Here is a 22,859-nt window from a genome sequence, read left to right as displayed (position 1 = left end):
TGGAAAACTCGAAAACTATGAGGATTTCGACAAAAACTGCCAGGATTAAAAATGTGGAACACAACATTCTGTACAAAAAAAGGTTACAATTTTTTCCTTACCTCAAAATTTCCATTATAAAATAGGTTTGATCGTCAAAATTATTTTAAATCGCGAATAACTCGAAAAGTGCCGAAGCCAAAACACATGAAATGATTGTGAAAAAAAATCGGCAACTTCTCAGACCCACTATTATTAAAAAGCCATTAATTAGCATTTGATGTTTGTTTCATATAATGAAGCATGATATGATTTAAGTTTGTTGATTAATAAATGTAAGCCACTGGATTTCAGCATGAGTTTTGAACACGTCCTCCAAATATTTTCATCCCTACTGTCATTCCTACCACAATGAACAGATAAAAATACCTATAAAAATGATTAGCAGTTACATTGTGCAATGAATTTCTGGTAATTTATTCAAGTGCTAGACTATAAATTCGAAAAGAAAATGTGTTTGTATAAAATATTAATGCTTTTCATATTGGCGCAATCCATGTAAGTATTTGATTTTAATTCTCAGTTTATGATATAATATATTAGTGATTATATAAATACAAAATACTATAGGGGTCATTCCAATTATAGTAAATATTTATTGGATTAAAAATCACTATTTCATTTTAGTTTTCGAGGGGCACTTTAAATCTTTTACAAATTTAAAACAACTGGTTTAAGAAGATGTAATTTTTCAAAATACCAAATTTTGTTCTAATAATGAATTATAATAATGAATAGAATGTGAAAAAAAAAATTTTAGCACAAATACATACTTTTCGGCTTTCGAAAGTATTACTTTTTCGGACCAATAAACTGGAATCTAGGACAAATGCAGGCAAGTGATATAAACCGAAATTACGATCATGATATTGTTAAACATTTAAAAGTTAGTTCGGGAATTTACATAAACAAACAATCTGTATAGTTAAACAAAGTGAATTGTTTAGTACTACTCTCGGATAACCGAAAACGAAGGCCATGGAAGAAAATATACAATGCGGTCTATATGTTTAGACAAAATTCAATCCCCCTTAAGTACCCCCTCTGAATCATAAGCAACCCCTCGAAAAACGGAAGGGGGTCGAGTGGCACCTTGTTGGAAAGGGATTTTAGTCTTCTAATCAGCGACCAGGTCCACGTTTTCCTTCGATATTTCCTTCTATTATTAATTTCACCATATCATACCTGTTGTTAAGGTATAAGTAGCCCATATAAGCGGTTTTTCTTCTCTTTATTTTTGTAAGTAACTCTCTTTCCTTTCTCATACGTCTAAGCACTTCATCGTTAGGTATATGTTGAGTCCATGATATTTTTAATAGTCTACAGAAGATCCACATTTCAAAAGCCTCGAGTCTGTTCATGGTATCCAATTTTAATGTCCATGCTTCTGCTCCATCTTAAGTTTAAGTTCAAGGTTATATAATAAGTTTTCCACCTTTAGAAATATGGATCTAGCTGTCAAGATATTTAAATTTCCCAATTTTCTTTATTTTTAAATTAAAATTGATTTTTAAGATGAAAAACTTTGATAATGTCTTTATCGCAAAATGTTTTTCAATGTACTTTACAATCAAATTGAATATTCAAAATGACTACCATTCAATTCTTGATAATAACCGAGGAATTTTCTAGCTTTTAATCAGCAACATCGCCTGGTCTATTAGAATATACTTTTGAATAGCCCCAGGAGAATGATCGGGGGATCTAGCCGGAGATTCGATCGTTCCACGTCTTCCAATCCACCTATTTGGAAAAACCTGGTTCAAATAATTTCTAAATATCCTTGTTAAATTTGGTGGAGCTCCGTCTTGTTTCCTATAAAAACATCAAGAAAAAGATTTTATAATGCACTCACTATTTGGAATGTTGATAAAATATTTGTATAACTACAATAATAGTTTTTATCAGTTGATTACCAGGTGCTTTGTTTTAATTAAAACATTTTTCGGTTTAATTTTTGCAACTAATATTTCATTATAGAAATATTTGTTAGAAATTATGATTATTGAAGAAAAATTTTCTCTCATCCATGTAGTATGGAATATTTTCACTCGACCACTTCAATACTTCTCGTTTGGTGTTCTGAGAACCTTCGAAGCCTCAAATTTTTACCAGGTACACCAGATGATTATACCTGAGAGGTTTTTTCGCGTCTTTTAAGAGGTATGGGTTTGAAAAAACTTGTTTCATAGTTATAATTGAACCATAATAGATTAATTTTTGACAAAGGTAGCAAAAAACACAGTCAACCCTACTTTTTTTAGTTATAATTATGTGTGATAGAAAATATGTAAATAAATAAACGATAGCATGAATTATGTCATTTATCAATTAGGAACGTCGAAAAATATTAAGGACTTTTGGCGTCTGGTAAGAAAACGGGATAAAAAAATTTTCCTAACCTAACCTAACCGCGTCTCTACTGGTATTTAGTGCTTTATGAGACAAAACAACAAGTACTTCCGAGTACTCTACTTTGGTGTACGGATTTTCACCTGGGTAAGGGAATTTACGTGTCATAAAGTAGCTGGAAATACGTGGTTAGGTTAGGTGAAGTTGGGTTAGGCTGGGAAAAACATTTTCTTTATCGCTTTTCCTTGCTACACGCCAAAAATCCTCTTAGGTACAATCATCTAGTGAATGAACTCCAGTCTTGGAATATTTTGGACATTTATTAAGACTTGGACCTAGAAGACTTGAACCTAGGACCTCTAGTATTTAAGCCTCATACTCTATCCTATATGATAAAGTACGTTCTTTACAAACGGTGGTAGAAAAATATATTTTTCTTGAGCAAAGTGGTTTTAATTTGAATATTCCTCAATTATATCATTAAAAAATAGTCTTGAAAATGTTGGAATACACTCGGTATTTAATGTTTTTAATCACGGGTGTATGAAAGTCATCATATAACTTTTTATTGATAATAGAATATGATTCAAACGAATATAACAAGTTTCTAGCACTTTTATTGAAGAAATTATTTATTGCTAATTCAATAATATAAATTATTTGTTGCTAATCACATTTATTATATTCGTTTTAGGTCAGCGCATCCAGCAACTAATCAAACTCTGCTAATTTCTCATTGTGACGAAAATAAAACAAATTCCAATACACCGGAAATACATTACAGAGTATCCTTAGCGCAAGATGTATTGACGGCTTCATCAAATGCTTCCGGTCTCAAAGACAGCTGTTCCCATTGTTTCACGGGTCACCATGACGCTCTGAATACCGTTTACGGAATGCTGGCGAACGAAGAATTTATGAATTATTCCAAATCTGATGAGAGTTGTTCTCGATGCTTCAAAGGACTCGAAAACGGAATTATAAATAGTAACAACAATAAAACAAAAAGTGAGTTCAACTTGAAATAATCGCTTAAAAATATTGGTTGTCTGGAAAGTTTCCGAAGCCAACAAACATACAAGACATTTTTTTTCGCAAACATCGATTCAAAATAGTCTTTTTTCGGGTTTAAAGTTTTTCCTGCAATCTCCCAACGGTTGGAAAACGTGGTTAACCAATTCAATGTGCAACTATTCAATTTTGGATATGACGATCATCGAAATAGTATGGAAAGTAGCATTAACTTGATGGAAAAGCATTTTGAAGACAATCATGGATGAAAAGTGTGTCAATCACTTCACACTCGAAACCAAAGACAAAACAATGGACTGCAAGAAAAAATAAAACCGTTCCATATGCAGGCAAGGTCATGGCGTAGGAAAAAATTATCGACGTCTTGTATTATGCAAACGGTCACAGTTGGCTAAAATGAAAGTGTTGTTTCTTCTAGATAATGTACCGTTACCGAAATTTAATGAATTAAAGTTTGAGTTGCACCTCATGCACCAGATTTATCACTCTCTATTTCCAGTCAATCGATGGCTCGGTGGTCTAAGATTTTTAAGAGCTTGAAGATGCTTATTATAAAAAGGGTATCGAACTTATCGTACATCAAGTGTATCGAGCTAAAAGGAGATTAAGTTGATTGTTTTTTCTTTGTTGAGCCAAATACCGTCCTCGTGTAGAAGAAATTTTTTTACTAACTTTTGAAATATGTACAAATTTTTTTTAGTGATAGGCTGCATGTGCGGACTTTTTATATCCCAGTGCCCGGATACAAACGACATTCCTTTAAGAACTAAAGCTTTCCATAACGTTACTTGTCATGAAGTTGTACCCGATGAAGACGCTTGTAAAAAAGTTTGTATGTTCGCCGCTTTGTTCCATAACGAACTGGAACCGGCAAATATTTGCTCACACTTGGATCAAGCTACAAACATAACGGTAATTTTTCAATTTTTATTCTTAGAATCAATAATTTCCTTAATATTAAATGTATCACAGTACCTTTTTATTAAGGATATGTTAAGTTCCACACCACTTTCTAATACATCACCCTTGTTGAAAACTTCTCAAAGAACCCGATTCGAGGTTGATCTCCAGATATCGATAAGGATAAAACCAGTGCTCATATTTTACGGCCAGTTTTTCTATTTGGAAAACCCAACATTGGAACTGAAAGTTTCTCCATAGAGATATTGGTCGGGAAGTTTCTTTGTATAGATTAATGGATTAAGTGTACGCAACAACATTTACAGACCTAGAAAGTGCTTCCATCCATCAAAAACATTTTCAGTTCAACCTGAAGGATGAAAATACTGAAAGTTTCGTCCTCTGGGAATTTCTAAAAAGTTTAGGGATATTCTAGAACATTTTACGTAACTCAAAATACTCTTCATTGTTTCCGAATATTCTGGAAGATCGTGGACCATACGAAATCTTCTTTGTATTGAATACGAGTGGTAAAACCAAGAACTAAGGATATTTCGAAATGTTCTAGATAGTTGTGGAATATCCAAGGTCTATACAGATAATACAAAAGATTGAATTTAGGAAAATAATTTCCAAAAAAATATTTTCCCAGCACTACACGATCTTCCTTAATCTAGTTAGTAACCACAACTATGAGGATTACTATTTAAGTTTTGAGATGTGGCAACATTGATATGAATATGTCAAATTTGACATTGACATTATGAAATTTGACATTTGCAATATTGAACATACTCCATTTGAGTTGTTTATATAAACTTGAAACATTCTTGGTATATAAATGAAAGTGAATCGTGACTTTCGACGCAGAAAAAATCGGTTGTTGTACTAGAAAACATCGATGCAGTGCGTAAACTGTTATTTCAATATAGTCATGTGACATACCGTGAAATTCAGACATACTTGAGACAATAGTTTGAGGTCTAAATCATCAAATTCACTTATATAGATATATTTTGAAATTATCTAATATTTGGTCTGATTATGAATTGATATTTTGTTTGCAGGTCTACGTGGAATCAAAAATTTGCCAAGACGACACTGTATGGGTCTTCACAGGACTTGCTTCTTCTTCTCCAGCCTGCTGCAGTCAAGGAACAGCGATCGATTGTCCAAAAATTTGAAGTTAGTCGATATTATTATTTCCGTAGCGGTACAATATAAATCTCATCGTATTATGAAATTTTCTAGTTGTATTTGAATGTTTCGATATCAAAATTTGATCGTTCTTTCTATCAGATTTTTATTTGGTCGTAATATGGAACAAAACCATCAACTAAGTACAACTGGAATTATACAATCTTTTGGAGATATCTACTGTACCAGTTACATGTTTTACTGTTCAATGTGATTTTAAAATAAAAGTTCGAATGCAAATTTTTCTCGAGATCTGTTCATTCATTTCCACCTCCCATGAACGTATGTTTAAATAAACACAAAGAATGACGAATCATACCAAAAAGACGGGAAGGATATACTTAAATCCAGCTCTTGGCCTCAAATTTTTCTTAATAAATTCCTACCACCTATTGTAAATCAGTGAAAAATCCTCGATATGACTTTATATTTTCGACTCAAATGGAATTATCATATTCATTACATCAAAAGCATCCGTCTAAAGAGGCTGAACCTAATTGAAACCACCAGTCACCTTCAATGGGGTTCCGACGAATCTGCAGATCACCATGCCAAAAAAACCTCCCAAAATCCTTCTGAAATCCTAACTTAGTTTATATGATGACGATCCCAAGAACCCAATCCAATAATCTCGGGGCAAGAATGGGACAACACTACATAACATCCATTCATTTACTTGTCATCTGCTTCTAAATTTTTTGAGCAATAGAGAAGCTGTGACAATGAGAAGACAAACTAAATTACAGTTTCTTGCCAAAGTTGTAACATTTCTGTGACTGTAAACAATACTCTACATCATATCATCACTTTAAACTGTAACATAACCTCAAAGAGGCATTCAACTGCCCCACAGAAATCAAGAAAGTCCTGAAAGCCATATAATTCATCATTACATGAGTTGTTGGATCATTTGTATGCAAAAATCAAGGAAAAACTGCCTCGTATGTCGAAGAAAAAACCACTGTTTCAACAAAAATGTGCACCGATTCCCAAGTCGATGGAAACGATGGTTAAATGGAACGAAATTACACTTCGAATTGCTTTTCTTACAGTCCAGATCTGGCCCCCAGTGACTACTGGGTAAGTCGGTAAGGAATTCAGCTAGAATGAAGAAGCAATTGCTGGAACTGAAACGTTTCATACGTAAAAAATAATTCCAACACTCGATATCACAAACATTAAGAATATCCGCTCGTTCATTAGTATGATTACAAATACCGGCATAAATATTTGTTACCGATGAAATAATCGATCAAAGTAGCAGAATATTTTTGCTTAATCACTCCAATAACTAATCTACAGAACCAATCAACCGCCATCTTTATAGAGGACGCCATTTGATAATTGGAAACGGAAATAGAAACTGTTCATAAATCGTGTTCTTTTGAAAGAGACAAATGGAACGGGGCTGTTTAATATAAATACGGTTCAAAAGGGTTGATAAGGGTTACAAGTAATAATATAGAAATTGGGAAAAAACTAAAAAAAATATATTATTATCGAGTGGCATAAAAATGTTTGTCAATGGTGGAAATTTGACACTTCTTAATTTTACGTAATTCTCACAAAAGAAACCATTTTGTTATAATTTTATTAATAATCGTATTCATCTATTAGAATTTTCTCGATTTAATACATGATAATACATACAGGGAGTCCCAATTTTAGAATACGATGACATCTAATCTAAATTTATCATATGTAACCCTTCTTGGTTATATTTTTTCACATTAAACTCAACTTCTTTTGAACAAATCTCTCAAATTTAGTCCAATTACTGCCCAATTTCTGATAGCTGGTAAAGATCGAAAAAGTCCAATTCCTGTTTTAGGTTACGTTGATTGACTTTGACAAATCTGTCAAATTTCTGATAGCTGGTAAAGATCGAAAAAGTCCAATTCCTGTTTTAGGTTACGTTGATTGACTTTGACAGATCTGTCAAATTTCTGATAGCTGGTAAAGATCGAAAAAGTCAAATAACTGTTTTAGGTTACGTTGATTGACTTTGACAGATCTGTCAAATTTCCGATAGCTGGTAAAGATCGAAAAAGTCCAATTCCTGTTTTAGGTTACGTTGATTGACTTTGACAAATCTGTCAAATTTCTGATAGCTGGTAAAGATCGAAAAAGTCAAATAACTGTTTTAGGTTACGTTGATTGACTTTGACAAATCTGTCAAATTTCTGATAGCTGGTAAAGATCGAAAAAGTCAAATAACTGTTTTAGGTTACGTTGATTGACTTTGACAGATCTGTCAAATTTCCGATAGCTGGTAAAGATCGAAAAAGTCCAATTCCTGTTTTAGGTTACGTTGATTGACTTTGACAAATCTGTCAAATTTCTGATAGCTGGTAAAGATCGAAAAAGTCCAATAACTGTTTTAGGTTACGTTGATTGACTTTGACAAATCTGTCAAATTTCTGATAGCTGGTAAAGATCGAAAAAGTCCAATAACAGTTTTAGGTTACGTTGATTGACTTTGACAGATCTGTCAAATTTCTGATAGCTGGTAAAGATCGAAAAAGTCCAATAACTGTTTTAGGTTACGTTGATTGACTTTGACAGATCTGTCAAATTTCCGATAGCTGGTAAAGATCGAAAAAGTCCAATAACTGTTTTAGGTTACGTTGATTGACTTTGACAGATCTGTCAAATTTCTGATAGCTGGTAAAGATCGAAAAAGTCCAATAACTGTTTTAGGTTACGTTGATTGACTTTGACAGATCTGTCAAATTTCTGATAGCTGGTAAAGATCGAAAAAGTCCAATTCCTGTTTTAGGTTACGTTGATTGACTTTGACAGATCTGTCAAATTTCTGATAGCTGGTAAAGATCGAAAAAGTCAAATAACTGTTTTAGGTTACGTTGATTGACTTTGACAGATCTGTCAAATTTCTGATAGCTGGTAAAGATCGAAAAAGTCCAATTCCTGTTTTAGGTTACGTTGATTGACTTTGACAAATCTGTCAAATTTCTGATAGCTGGTAAAGATCGAAAAAGTCCAATTCCTGTTTTAGGTTACGTTGATTGACTTTGACAGATCTGTCAAATTTCTGATAGCTGGTAAAGATCGAAAAAGTCAAATAACTGTTTTAGGTTACGTTGATTGACTTTGACAGATCTGTCAAATTTCCGATAGCTGGTAAAGATCGAAAAAGTCCAATTCCTGTTTTAGGTTACGTTGATTGACTTTGACAAATCTGTCAAATTTCTGATAGCTGGTAAAGATCGAAAAAGTCAAATAACTGTTTTAGGTTACGTTGATTGACTTTGACAAATCTGTCAAATTTCTGATAGCTGGTAAAGATCGAAAAAGTCAAATAACTGTTTTAGGTTACGTTGATTGACTTTGACAGATCTGTCAAATTTCCGATAGCTGGTAAAGATCGAAAAAGTCCAATTCCTGTTTTAGGTTACGTTGATTGACTTTGACAAATCTGTCAAATTTCTGATAGCTGGTAAAGATCGAAAAAGTCCAATAACTGTTTTAGGTTACGTTGATTGACTTTGACAAATCTGTCAAATTTCTGATAGCTGGTAAAGATCGAAAAAGTCCAATAACAGTTTTAGGTTACGTTGATTGACTTTGACAGATCTGTCAAATTTCTGATAGCTGGTAAAGATCGAAAAAGTCCAATAACTGTTTTAGGTTACGTTGATTGACTTTGACAGATCTGTCAAATTTCCGATAGCTGGTAAAGATCGAAAAAGTCCAATAACTGTTTTAGGTTACGTTGATTGACTTTGACAGATCTGTCAAATTTCTGATAGCTGGTAAAGATCGAAAAAGTCCAATAACTGTTTTAGGTTACGTTGATTGACTTTGACAAATCTGTCAAATTTCTGATAGCTGGTAAAGATCGAAAAAGTCCAATTCCTGTTTTAGGTTACGTTGATTGACTTTGACAGATCTGTCAAATTTCTGATAGCTGGTAAAGATCGAAAAAGTCAAATAACTGTTTTAGGTTACGTTGATTGACTTTGACAGATCTGTCAAATTTCCGATAGCTGGTAAAGATCGAAAAAGTCAAATAACTGTTTTAGGTTACGTTGATTGACTTTGACAGATCTGTCAAATTTCCGATAGCTGGTAAAGATCGAAAAAGTCCAATTCCTGTTTTAGGTTACGTTGATTGACTTTGACAGATCTGTCAAATTTCCGATAGCTGGTAAAGATCGAAAAAGTCCAATAACTGTTTTAGGTTACGTTGATTGACTTTGACAAATCTGTCAAATTTCTGATAGCTGGTAAAGATCGAAAAAGTCCAATTCCTGTTTTAGGTTACGTTGATTGACTTTGACAGATCTGTCAAATTTCTGATAGCTGGTAAAGATCGAAAAAGTCCAATAACTGTTTTAGGTTACGTTGATTGACTTTGACAGATCTGTCAAATTTCTGATAGCTGGTAAAGATCGAAAAAGTCCAATTCCTGTTTTAGGTTACGTTGATTGACTTTGACAAATCTGTCAAATTTCTGATAGCTGGTAAAGATCGAAAAAGTCAAATAACTGTTTTAGGTTACGTTGATTGACTTTGACAAATCTGTCAAATTTCTGATAGCTGGTAAAGATCGAAAAAGTCAAATAACTGTTTTAGGTTACGTTGATTGACTTTGACAGATCTGTCAAATTTCCGATAGCTGGTAAAGATCGAAAAAGTCAAATAACTGTTTTAGGTTACGTTGATTGACTTTGACAGATCTGTCAAATTTCCGATAGCTGGTAAAGATCGAAAAAGTCCAATTCCTGTTTTAGGTTACGTTGATTGACTTTGACAGATCTGTCAAATTTCCGATAGCTGGTAAAGATCGAAAAAGTCCAATTCCTGTTTTAGGTTACGTTGATTGACTTTGACAAATCTGTCAAATTTCCGATAGCTGGTAAAGATCGAAAAAGTCCAATTCCTGTTTTAGGTTACGTTGATTGACTTTGACAAATCTGTCAAATTTCTGATAGCTGGTAAAGATCGAAAAAGTCCAATTCCTGTTTTAGGTTACGTTGATTGACTTTGACAGATCTGTCAAATTTCTGATAGCTGGTAAAGATCGAAAAAGTCCAATTCCTGTTTTAGGTTACGTTGATTGACTTTGACAGATCTGTCAAATTTCTGATAGCTGGTAAAGATCGAAAAAGTCAAATAACTGTTTTAGGTTACGTTGATTGACTTTGACAGATCTGTCAAATTTCCGATAGCTGGTAAAGATCGAAAAAGTCCAATTCCTGTTTTAGGTTACGTTGATTGACTTTGACAAATCTGTCAAATTTCCGATAGCTGGTAAAGATCGAAAAAGTCCAATTCCTGTTTTAGGTTACGTTGATTGACTTTGACAGATCTGTCAAATTTTCGATAGCTGGTAAAGATCGAAAAAGTCCAATTCCTGTTTTAGGTTACGTTGATTGACTTTGACAGATCTGTCAAATTTTCGATAGCTGGTAAAGATCGAAAAAGTCCAATTCCTGTTTTAGGTTACGTTGATTGACTTTGACAAATCTGTCAAATTTCCGATAGCTGGTAAAGATCGAAAAAGTCCAATTCCTGTTTTAGGTTACGTTGATTGACTTTGACAAATCTGTCAAATTTCTGATAGCTGGTAAAGATCGAAAAAGTCCAATTCCTGTTTTAGGTTACGTTGATTGACTTTGACAGATCTGTCAAATTTCTGATAGCTGGTAAAGATCGAAAAAGTCAAATAACTGTTTTAGGTTACGTTGATTGACTTTGACAGATCTGTCAAATTTCCGATAGCTGGTAAAGATCGAAAAAGTCCAATAACTGTTTTAGGTTACGTTGATTGACTTTGACAGATCTGTCAAATTTCTGATAGCTGGTAAAGATCGAAAAAGTCCAATAACTGTTTTAGGTTACGTTGATTGACTTTGACAGATCTGTCAAATTTCTGATAGCTGGTAAAGATCGAAAAAGTCCAATAACTGTTTTAGGTTACGTTGATTGACTTTGACAGATCTGTCAAATTTCCGATAGCTGGTAAAGATCGAAAAAGTCCAATTCCTGTTTTAGGTTACGTTGATTGACTTTGACAGATCTGTCAAATTTTCGATAGCTGGTAAAGATCGAAAAAGTCCAATTCTTGTTTTAGGTTACGTTGATTGACTTTGACAGATCTGTCAAATTTTCGATAGCTGGTAAAGATCGAATAAGTCCAATTCCTGTTTTAGGTTACGTTGATTGACTAGTTTTTATTTTATACGATTCCTCAATCAAATTAGTTTCTTTTATAATTTTTTGGAACCGATGAAAATTTGATGTTCCGACTTCTTTCAGTCTTTTTCAAAATATATGGAGTATTGAGCTAGATTGAGTCCAATTCCTGTTTTAGGTTATGTTGATTGACATACTACTTTTAAACTAATTTTTATTTTATACGATTTCTCAATCTTTTGATTCAAAATTATTTTCTTTCATAATGTTTTAAATACTGATGAAAATTTGACGTTTCGACTTCTATTAGTCTTTTTCAAAATATATGGAGTATTGAGATAGATTGAGTCCAATTCCTGTTTTAGGTTATGTTGATTGACATACTACTTTTAAACTAATTTTTATTTTATACGATTACTCAATCTTTTGATTCAAAATTATTTTCTTTCATAATGTTTTAAATACTGATGAAAATTTGACGTTTCGACTTTTATTAGTCTTTTTCAAAATATATGGAGTACGTAGATTGAGTGTAAATACGTTTAAAAATAAAAATGATTATGAAAGATGAAAATGTCTTGTTTCATTCACTAAGTATCAAAAGTATCGAACCCCAAAAGTATGTATTCACGAAAAAAGTATTAATTTCCATGCATTTTAACTCATTTTTTTAGTCAAAATAATAACAAATGTTATAATTTTTTTACAGTGTACTAAGTTGTAGATTTAAGACTGTATATTCATATTCCTCTCCATTTATGACCTAGTCATCTGTGACCATGTGTAATTACATTTTCAGACAGGCGAATGGAGATTTTGAAGGAATAATATGAGAAATGGAATTATATTCCGTGGAGAATATGCGCATGAATGGATATCTCTGTCTAGTGAATTTCGCTGAAAGCGGTAATACTCAAAAGATCTTCAAGACTCAAATACCCTCTTGACAAATGAGAATTAGAACGTCGTATTCACTATTAAGAAACGTAGAACATTTATACGAACCGCGATTTGGCTACTTGCCTTCAAATATTATATATGATTCAAATTTTTTATCATAATGACGAAAATTGTATTCTCATAAAGGTAAATTTATAGAAAACTTTCAACCAACTCAACTACTCCTTCTTTTAATAGATGCCATCCTCCCGTGGACAACAGCTCGCCCTTCTACAGACCTAGGACTTGTCCAACTTAATAAATCAAAAACACCAACGAATATAATAAAACAAGAATTCCTATGAGCCTCAAGTAAACAAATAGGCTTCAAAAAACTTTGCTGGATTGTTTACCATTTTAGAAACACTTGGAGACTTTCAAAAAATTGACTCTTTGAAATAAAATTGCATTAACATCTTTCTACCAACATCTCCAGTTATTTTCAAGAAGAATAATTGCAAGAAATTGCAAAGCAGAACCACCAACATAAACCTCACGAAATATGACTATATACTAGTGGGAAATCACGACCCAACGCTATTCCAAAGAAACTTTTAACTTCTTTTACAATGAGCCAGTTCGTGATAGTGGTTGTCATCAAGATTAAACAACTTGGGATTTCAATTATAAAACGAACATAACCTAATTTAACTCCTTTGGTATATCAGTTTGTTTTAAATCATTCTACTGAGCACTAGCAAAGATTTTCTACCACTTTTTCATGGTATCTATTTATTAAATTTAAAATCATTAATTTCAAGCCATTTGTTTTGTGTGGATTAGGTACGAAAATCAAGTACTACTCTTGATGAATCCTTCACGAGTCGTATTACCTTTTCGTTCACCTAAAATATCCTCGTTCCGAGTTTGTGCATCTTTATCTCACGAGTTGTAACGCACCCCGAATGTATTAAACTTCAATTACTCGCTAATAACACTGCGTGCTTGATACGAATGAAAAAGAAGAAGAAAAAGAAAGAACAGTGTAAATACACTTAAACAGGATACGGATACTACAATTCCTGAGTTTGAGGAAGATTTCTAATGATCAATACGCTTCGAAATATCATAGAATTAAAATTGTTGAAGATAAAAAGTTTATGAATCTTAGTCATATTAAAAATGGCTGAAGAACGACAAGCCACGTGATGCGTGAAGGTGAAAACATCATGAAAAGATGGTTTAAAACATAGAAAATAGAAGTAAACTTGGAAACCACCACTAATTCGATCGGAAAATAAAAAACAACGACGATCTAGACCCCTTCCCGGTTTAACTATTACCAGTTGTTTGTTTACTGGGTAGAGCAGTTTAAAAGGACGAAATTTCTGATACCGTATAGTATATGTTGTCAGATTTAAGCTGGCTCTTAGACTAAATCCCATTAAGAGAAGAATAGGAGGTGTATAAATTATACCGAAAGGAAGACGTAGCGTTATACCCTTGAGGGATTTTTTACGTATTGTATGATAAGGACGTCGCTAAGACGTCAACGAAATGTCTATATTCCCCTTTATCTCTAGAAAACAGGGACATTTATTCTTTCCCTAGTTATATCGTTATCAGCTATTTCCAATTAAAAGTTTTAGGTACGACGAGGGGAAAGCAGCTTGAAAATTCGTATAAACTTATGCCAAAGAGGATCTAGAAAGTCGTCATATTGAACGACGATAATCTTGTCATTTCATCAACGAACGTTTCACATTATTAACATTTTGTGAAGCATTTTTACTTGTTCCTTCGATTTCTCTCACGGTGTGAGTTGGGGTGTTGATCTAATACGGAAAATCGAGCAAAAAAAACAAAATTATGAATGTGTTCTTCAATAAAATCAATTCACTCTTCTACTAGATATTAAATAATTGATTATTACGGTTAAAAACACAAAGTTATCGATATCAATTCAAATACTATTGAAAAACTTATAATGTTGTCTATTTTTAAACATAATCTTTTGATACTTCTGAAGACGGTGCTTCGGCTTTTGTATTAAAATCGAAGATTATCAACCCGTTGAAACATGTAACCTCTGCTCTTAGTTCATCGTCGCTCTTGAAGCGTTTGCCTTCCAAGTGTTCCTTCAGCTCCGGGGCTATGAAAGAGATTGAGCTCAGCAGTCCACCCAAATTTCTGTTCTGAATTCCTTGTCGGAGTTGAGACAATGTTTCACAATATCTGTCTGATTTTATCGTCTTCCCAAGGTGTACAAACTCCCTTCCTACCTTGAAACACAATCGGGATAACCCTTCCTATAATCTGCGTTTGTTGGAATTGGTTTGGTGAATGATGACACTGACGAATGTTGTTCTATTTCTTATGATGATAAAATCTAGCAGCTTCTTCTTATTGCCAACTCCTCCTAGAATCTTGTAAACACATTCGAGGTATTGCTCGATTTGTTAGGATCCGGCATCCAGTAAAAACAAACTTTGCGATATCCCAACATTTCTGTTCAAGATTTGGAAATAAGAAGTTTCAACAGTTTACGTACAGTAATCCTCTAATCTTTGAGCAGGTCTTTGTTGTTTCTGTAATCTTCCACTCCGTTTTTCATGGTGAAATTCTGTGCGACCCTCAGCACTATTTGAGGACATACACTCTTCACCATAAACCCACGAATCTTCCTTGAGGTTGTAGCTCATTAGAAACTTTACTTTTGTGTAACCCGTTTAATAGTTTGAAATTTTGAAAACTGTTTTTTGGTAAATCCTCACTTGAATTTACACGTTTATATCAACAACGTTGTGGTATTATCAGCTCTTATAAATTTTTCGTTTCCATTGGAATTACTTCGCGCTTCACCTAGCTTCGCGTGTCGTTTCAACTGTCGATAAAATGTACATATTTCTGCGAGATAAAAATTTATGCAGAAATATTCCGGTCCGCGAAAATTCAGAAACGTTTTTCCAACCTCCAATCCATCACAAAACTATTTTTCAAAGGTTGTCGCTATACGGCAGCCACTCGAAAAGAATAAACGTAGAATCTGCTTTAATGGATGGCATTAATTCCGATTTTTTTTTCGCTCCAGTTTTATCAGATTTGTGCTTTTTGCGCCATTCGCGTAATCAGTCTTCGGCGTCGAGTGTGTGGTCACGTGCGAGGTTCGCAGGGGTCAATCTAAACTGTAAACGAAGGGTTATAGTGCAGAGTAGAAATCACCTGACCTCTGTTCTACTACATTTCACATGGAGAAACTTTCGCATAAAAATTATTAAAGTAATTTTGGATATTTTCCTTTTATTACTAAAAGAAAATACACTAGACGTTATTTGGTTTTATTCATTTCTATGTTTAAATCTTGACATTTCGTGATTTGAATAGCTCCGACATATACTTGAAACAAATTCATTATTTAACAAAAATCCCGAGGGTTCAAACCCTCGGGGTACTTTGTTTAAATTTTGAATTTATGTGCTAGCAAAATTGAAAAGCTGGAAGGCTCGTGGTCTTTACCGAATAGTTAACGAAACGCTTAAGTACGGATCTGAACTAGAAACAGCGATCACAATATTATTTCAAAAATTTATCTTGACCCAAAAAGTACCTACTGATTAAAAAAAAACAAAAAAGTGATGAAATCAAATATCAAAATTGTTTCGCGTTCGAAAGAGTTAAATTAGCTGACATGATTGATAAACTTCGGGACATCCACAAAATACAAAAACGTAATAGAAGATCTCAATAAAAACAACAAAACAACAAGAGATTTCAAGTTCGAATACAAACAGGTATTCGACGAGGTTACAGTTCGAGCTTGTTCTTGTTCCGTTTAATTGTGGATAAAACAATTAATAGAGTCTAAGAAGATTCAGATGGTAGAAGAATAAGACCTGCAGCGTTTGCTATATCGGTTTCAAACAACAGCTGAAGAGCCGAACAGCGTTATTCCATGCTTCTCATAAAATGAATCAATAATTTTAATTTCAAAATCACAACGTTCAAGTCTCCGTGACTTCTGAAACTTTTCCAATATGATCCGAGGACTGGAGACTTGAGTCTCGAGAGTGTGGATACGCGTATCCATCTGTAATCGGTGCGCACTCCTATATACATCCGCGACTCGAGTCTCGAGACTGTTTTGTCTCATATGAACACGTCCCTTAAGTAGTAATCCAACCTCCTAGATTACTAGACTTTACTTTTCACGAATTCTGTCTCGAAAAAGATCCAGTGTTGGCAGATGATCTAAAGATCTTCAATTACCACTTCTGACTCAAGTTATGATTCAATATTCACGTCAGATGGTTGTTAATATTTCGAAAGTGTTAAGCTCCACTTGGATCGAGCCGAAATACACGCATTCGTCAATTGAAACATATTATTACTACACCCATGATGTCTTACTATTCATCAGAGCGTTTTAAGTTTGTATTTGTATAAGTATCCATTAAAAGTAAAGCTTCGTGTACCTAAATTATCCTCTTCCGGCAGATTTATGCAATCCCTTGATAAAAGGACTAAAACACCAAAAAAACCTTTCTACAGAAAACAAGGAAAATAAAATAGAAACAGGAAATGCCGTACTTTACCAAAAGACTTTCCATGAATCTACTTTTCCTGGCTGTTAAGGGCACTTTACTAGCTCGCAACTGGAGACGTCGTATTTTCCTTGAGTATTCTGATGGGTCAAATAAAAAACAAAGTTAACTAGCTGTATAAGAAAGCCAACTTTGTTGGAATCAATAACTTTTATCGGCTTCGAAAATACGTAGGTGATAATATGATATCTGTAATGTACAGTAACTGCTTGTTTCTAGTTTTTCTTTTTTTGTTTAATTCAAGAGTGAACAATCTAAATGTACTTTCTAAATTTACAGTTTGTTTATTTCGTTTACTAATACACATGTCAACAGCCATTTATAATCTGTCGTTCATAAGCGTTAAGCCATTTTTTTATCAAATAATCCAAAAATGATATATGGGGCAGTATATTCACCAAATATGTAACAAAAATCATCAGCATCCTTTCCATGGATGATGTATGTTGACATTATTGAACAAATTTCTACCAATTTTCTATATTTTTAGCTTTTTCATAGCCGCTCTTCATATTGTTTTCATTTGTTTTGAAATTTTCTCTTCTCCATTCCTCTAAATTATTTTCGCTCTTCATTCTTCATTCTCCAAACAATCAAAGTTATTTATCGATTGTTTTAATCGTAGATTTTATATTCAAGTATTTTCTTATTGTTTTGTTTCTTATTCTATCCTTTCTGGTAACACCTGAAGCGTAAAAGCTTAATGTCTGCTACTGCAGTTTGCCTTTCGAGTACTCAGCTTTTTCTACCATAAATAAAAACTGAATTATGATGTTTTTTGCCAATTCTTTTCTTAATACTAATAAGATCCATCTTTTCAATCATCATTAGGTTTTTACGCACTGTTTTTGCACAAATAAACATCCCAAATTTCATGTAGACAATTTATGTTGAATATTCAGTTTTAAAATGGACAAATCATAAAGGTTGTAGTTCTGGATTAGACTTTGGTATTTCTTTAATATGGATATAGCATAAAAATCATTTTGATGACTATGAATTTCGTGTAGTATATGCTAAAGCTGTAAACTCCTTTCTTGGATGGCCAGAATAAATTCTTTTTGCTGTCTGAAAAATAAAAGCTTCAGACCAATTGTGTTAAGTCGCAGTCATTTCTAATTGATAATTTAGCAGTTTTAATGTAGTTGTCACCACTGAAGTTGTCAATTGTTTTGGATAAATTAGGCATAATACTAAAATTTTTAATTTGGTCACTACTAGAGGGCTTAGCCCTACTATTTTGTATTTGTAACATCTGTAGTATCTGGGTATTATGTTTAATTGACATGTTTAGTATTTTGATTTGCATTTTGAGCGTTTACTCGGTCACTATGCCCAAAATTCGGGACCTGAAGGCTAAGCACTGGAGGCCCTTCGCTTTGGTCGAGTCTTGGTTCGAAAAAATTATCATAATCGTCCTGATTTTCCATAATATCATAAGTTCAATCGTTAATTAAAAAATCACGTACATAAAGTTGGGTTATGTGTCGCAACAAACCGAAAATCTATCAAAATAACTAGTCCAGAATCTTTCCAGAGCTTGCGGGAGTCATCCCACTTCTGATGTTTATCTTTATTATATTTATATCTGTCAAGCAAAAACCTCGATCAGTGTTACCAACATAACCTCTCAAAATTCCCTTTCTAGAGCGCGAAATTTGAATTAAAATATAAAAATGCTTACAAAGGTTATAATAGAAAAGAAACTTGGCATTATCCTGATCTATTTTCAAGGAAATATCCTGTTTTACACAATGAGAATCTTCCTTGTTTGTTGTGGTTGAATAATATAAGCGTTTGGTAGTTTTAACTAGTACGAAACTATCTTTTACCAACCACTAATTGAATTGTGAACAATGAACTGGCAATAATACAATTTCAAACAACTTTTTTCGTTTCTAATCTAAAAATTCTATTAGGAAAAACGTCTCTAAGGAACAATCGTCTCTACTTTTACCTTTGTAGTAAATTATGCACAAATTAAAAGACAAAAGAAACTTCTTGATTTACCATCGAAAGGAATGAATAATCCAATTACCGCAAAGAGCTGTAGAAATTAGTTTTTAATAAAGATATGTACCTAAGAACTTATTTTCTTCCTGAAACTCTCACACTGATGTTATTCAGACAAAGAATCTCATAACTTTTCGAGTTTTGAAGTTTTAATAACCATTTTCTAATTTCGTCCGTATACTAATTCACTGAAAAGAGTTGTTTAAATTTATTTACGACAAAGACGAATTCGCAGCATGCTGAACTTTCTTTTATTTTCTCACGGGACTTGTACATTATTTTATATTTTTTCCATTGAATCTGTAAAGTAAAACCAACCCTTATTATTCACATCTTTCTAATAGTCCATATCATCACAAATAATTATAAATTTGACTGAATTTTCATTCAAAAAAATAACATTTTCACGTATTTTTGTACAAATTTTCACAATATATATAGAAACACCTAACCCTGCTAACCCTAAATTCAATTTTCTATAGAGTTGTTGTGAGCTTCGACTTGTGTGTTATTCAGTATCTTCAACCAAGGACTTTTTATGGCTTCAATAGATTCGTAACGCGTTCCTCGATACGGATATTTAAGTTTCAAGTAGAGGACAAAGTCCAAATAAACAAACGACCCGGTATAACGAACAAACACTACCCTGAATAATAATCGTACTGTCCCCTTTATAAACACGACCCTTTATAACGAGCTACCCTGTATAATCATCACTAGACACCCTACAGAATTGTATACGCCTCTGTATAATTGATATATGTCCCTGTATAATAATCAAACCACCCTGTATAACAAACATTACCCCGTCTCTTTATGATTGATGAACTCGATCTTGTATAATTAACAAACTATTTGTATAATGAATATAAAACACTGTATAATGATTATACGACCCTGTATATCGAGCAAACACTTCCCTGTATAATTATCAAACTCTTTTATAATAACAAACGACCCTGTATAATGAAAGTACGGCCCTGTATAATAATCACACGACCCTGTATAATGAATATATGACCCTGTATATAACGAACAAACACTACCCTGTACAATTATCAAACTCTTCCCTTTATAATTGATAAACTCGATGTTGTATGATTAACAAACGACCCTGTATAACAATTAGACAACCTTGTTTAATAAATATACCACCCTGTATAATGAAGAAACGAAACTATATATCGAGTTACTTTGTATAATGACCACACTCGACCCGAAACAATTGATAAGTACGTCCCTGTATATAAAGAACAAACAGTGCCTTGATTAATGATCAAATTTGATGCCATATCAATCAATAAACGCGACCCTGTATAATAAATAAATAACTACCCTATAAATTGATTAGGCCTAGTTGATGAGCACGTTGTTATTTACTAAGTTTAATTGAAGATACTTATTTTGAAAATATTTGGTGGAATGTTTGGGACAAATTTATAAATAAATCAAATTGTACTTGTCGACTGCTAAGTTTAAAACACCCTGTAGGAAATATAAATGAGTTAAATAAACGAAGCGAGTTGTTAAAATAATGGTTACAATTTGATGGTTATATGTCATTTCGTGTAATGGGACGTGAGACGCCGTCCATATTGTCGTGGTGAACAAACAAAGACTTTATTTCATTTATGTATAGAGAATTGATTGTTTCTAGCGCTTTTTTTATTAAAAAGAATAGTTTAGAGCAAAAATAAATGACCGTAAAACGCCGATATAACCAAAATTTTAATATAAATAACGTAATATTTAGACAATATGGCGGCTGGTTGTATACTACTTCCGGTGTATATCTAAAGTGTCATATTCAGAACATTATACTTGAGTTCGTCATCAAAAAGTTTCCCACCACACCCCGTACTATCCGTTTTCCAGCAAAATATTTCGAGTGGAAGTCAATTGAACTATTACTCTGATGTATACTTATTTTACATATTAAACAATCGATTTTATATGTAAATTTCAATCGGCGTAAAATCGACTATTTCGGAATCCAGATATTTATCGTTGCCACGAAACAAATCTGATAATTCCTAGCGGTATTGAAATGTTTTTAACTAATCAACTGTTTACCCAAATTTGCATCTACAACAATTGCAAACAACGTTAATGCGGTCCAACTGGATACATAACTTGTTGACCAATATAACGTTTATCTTTGTTAACAGTGATTTATCGATCCAAAAATTTTAATACCACTAGGTATTGTTAAGTAATATTTTAACCAAGGTAGTTATTTTACTATACAGACAGTTTTGTGCAACGTTTCAAAATTCTATCCAAATTACGAACAAACAAAAATAAAGGCTTGTCCAAACGAAATTTAATACTATAAACGTTTCGAATGAATAATCATACAAAACGAAAGCTACAATATTCGAAGTATAACCCATCGTATTCGATGGTTTTAACCCAACGTTTACCATCCGCTTTGAGATCTTGTCAAAACTATTATTTGAGCTTGACTGCATTCTAAACATCCCCTTTGGATTCAAATTGTTTCCTAGAGTTTCGTCATGGATCTGAATAAATAGTAATCTGACGGTGCAAGGTCTGTACTAAATGATGGATATGGTAGGAACTCACTACCAGATCTTAGATCGTATCCTGCGTAACTGTGGTTTAGCATTAAGACCGTTTTTGGTTAACTAATCCTGAATATTTCTCCCAATCAATAGCATTAGCTATCCATTTTATATCTAGGCATCAATAGCTCATCATTTGAAATGATTTAATACACTAAACCTTCACAGCTCCACCAGATACGTAACAGGACTTCTTTTAACGATGGGTTCTGGCAATTGTCGTTTGTCTTTGTCCTTTTTCAGATGTCTGAAGCTTTCTCTCGGTACTAGTTATTTGTTTTAACCTGGACCCCTGGTTTTGGAACCAGCAACAGTACCACCCAATTGATCTAAATTCTTAGAATGGAGGTGTAATCTGCTAAGCAGTACCGATCTTTTTTGATCTATTCAGATCCCCTTCACAATCAGAAGCTCTAATATTAATTGGAACCAACACTAAGCGTTGTTATCTATACATTTCCCAGTGGATCTGCGTCAGCTTGGATTGTAAACCAACAAACATCACGATCATACCCTAAATATATGAAATTGGTTAGATTTATTCGTATGTAAATAACCTTTAAATCTAGAAGAAGGTTTGAAGCTTCGCAACGACGGTTTCCATGCTTCCATTCTGTAAATCTCGAGAAAACCTCCAAGAGCTTCGAAGTTGGTTATTTGCACATTGATTTGGAAACCTTGGTCTTATTTCTTGGATAATAATCTGAGTTTAACACATTTCCTTACTTTCTATGTCGATGGGATAATAGAGACCGTGTTTCCGATGAAGAAAATAGCATGTCACGTAAAATGTTGGTACCTCCTCATAGGTACTTCTATAGCCGCTTCGTATAAAGCTGGGATTGCTGAAACAACGTATGGAGTCGGTTCCAAGAGATGTAAATTGCGTATATTTCCAAATTTGTGCTCATCTCGGAGGTTTAGGGAAGGTGTTTTAGTTGGACCATGAATTAGAGTGCTTATGGCTGATCGACAGTTGATCACAACCATTAAAAAAGCCTCAAAGTCTTCAAAGAGAAATTTCCTGGAAATAACAGGGTGACAGAGAGGTGAATGATTTGACGAAGGTATTAAGAACATTGATAAATATACCAGGTAAGAT

The 22,859-nt window shown here is 33.3% G+C and overlaps 1 protein-coding gene across 1 annotated transcript; it reads left to right on the top strand.

Moving 5' to 3' along the window:
• The first annotated feature begins 443 nt into the window (after positions 1-443).
• On the top strand, positions 444-5,507 carry LOC130448558 (uncharacterized). The gene is made up of 4 exons (XM_056785973.1): positions 444-537; positions 3,086-3,399; positions 4,124-4,335; positions 5,391-5,507. The coding sequence occupies exons 1-4, from the start codon at positions 491-493 to the stop codon at positions 5,505-5,507; spliced, it is 690 nt and encodes a 229-aa protein (XP_056641951.1). The 5' UTR covers positions 444-490.
• The last annotated feature ends 17,352 nt before the right edge of the window (positions 5,508-22,859 follow it).

The sequence above is a fragment of the Diorhabda sublineata genome, chromosome 9 (assembly GCF_026230105.1).
Source record: "Diorhabda sublineata isolate icDioSubl1.1 chromosome 9, icDioSubl1.1, whole genome shotgun sequence".
Taxonomy (NCBI): domain Eukaryota; kingdom Metazoa; phylum Arthropoda; class Insecta; order Coleoptera; family Chrysomelidae; genus Diorhabda; species Diorhabda sublineata.
The sequence above is the reverse complement of the archived record's forward strand: the minus strand, read 5'-3'. Positions and strand labels throughout refer to the sequence as shown.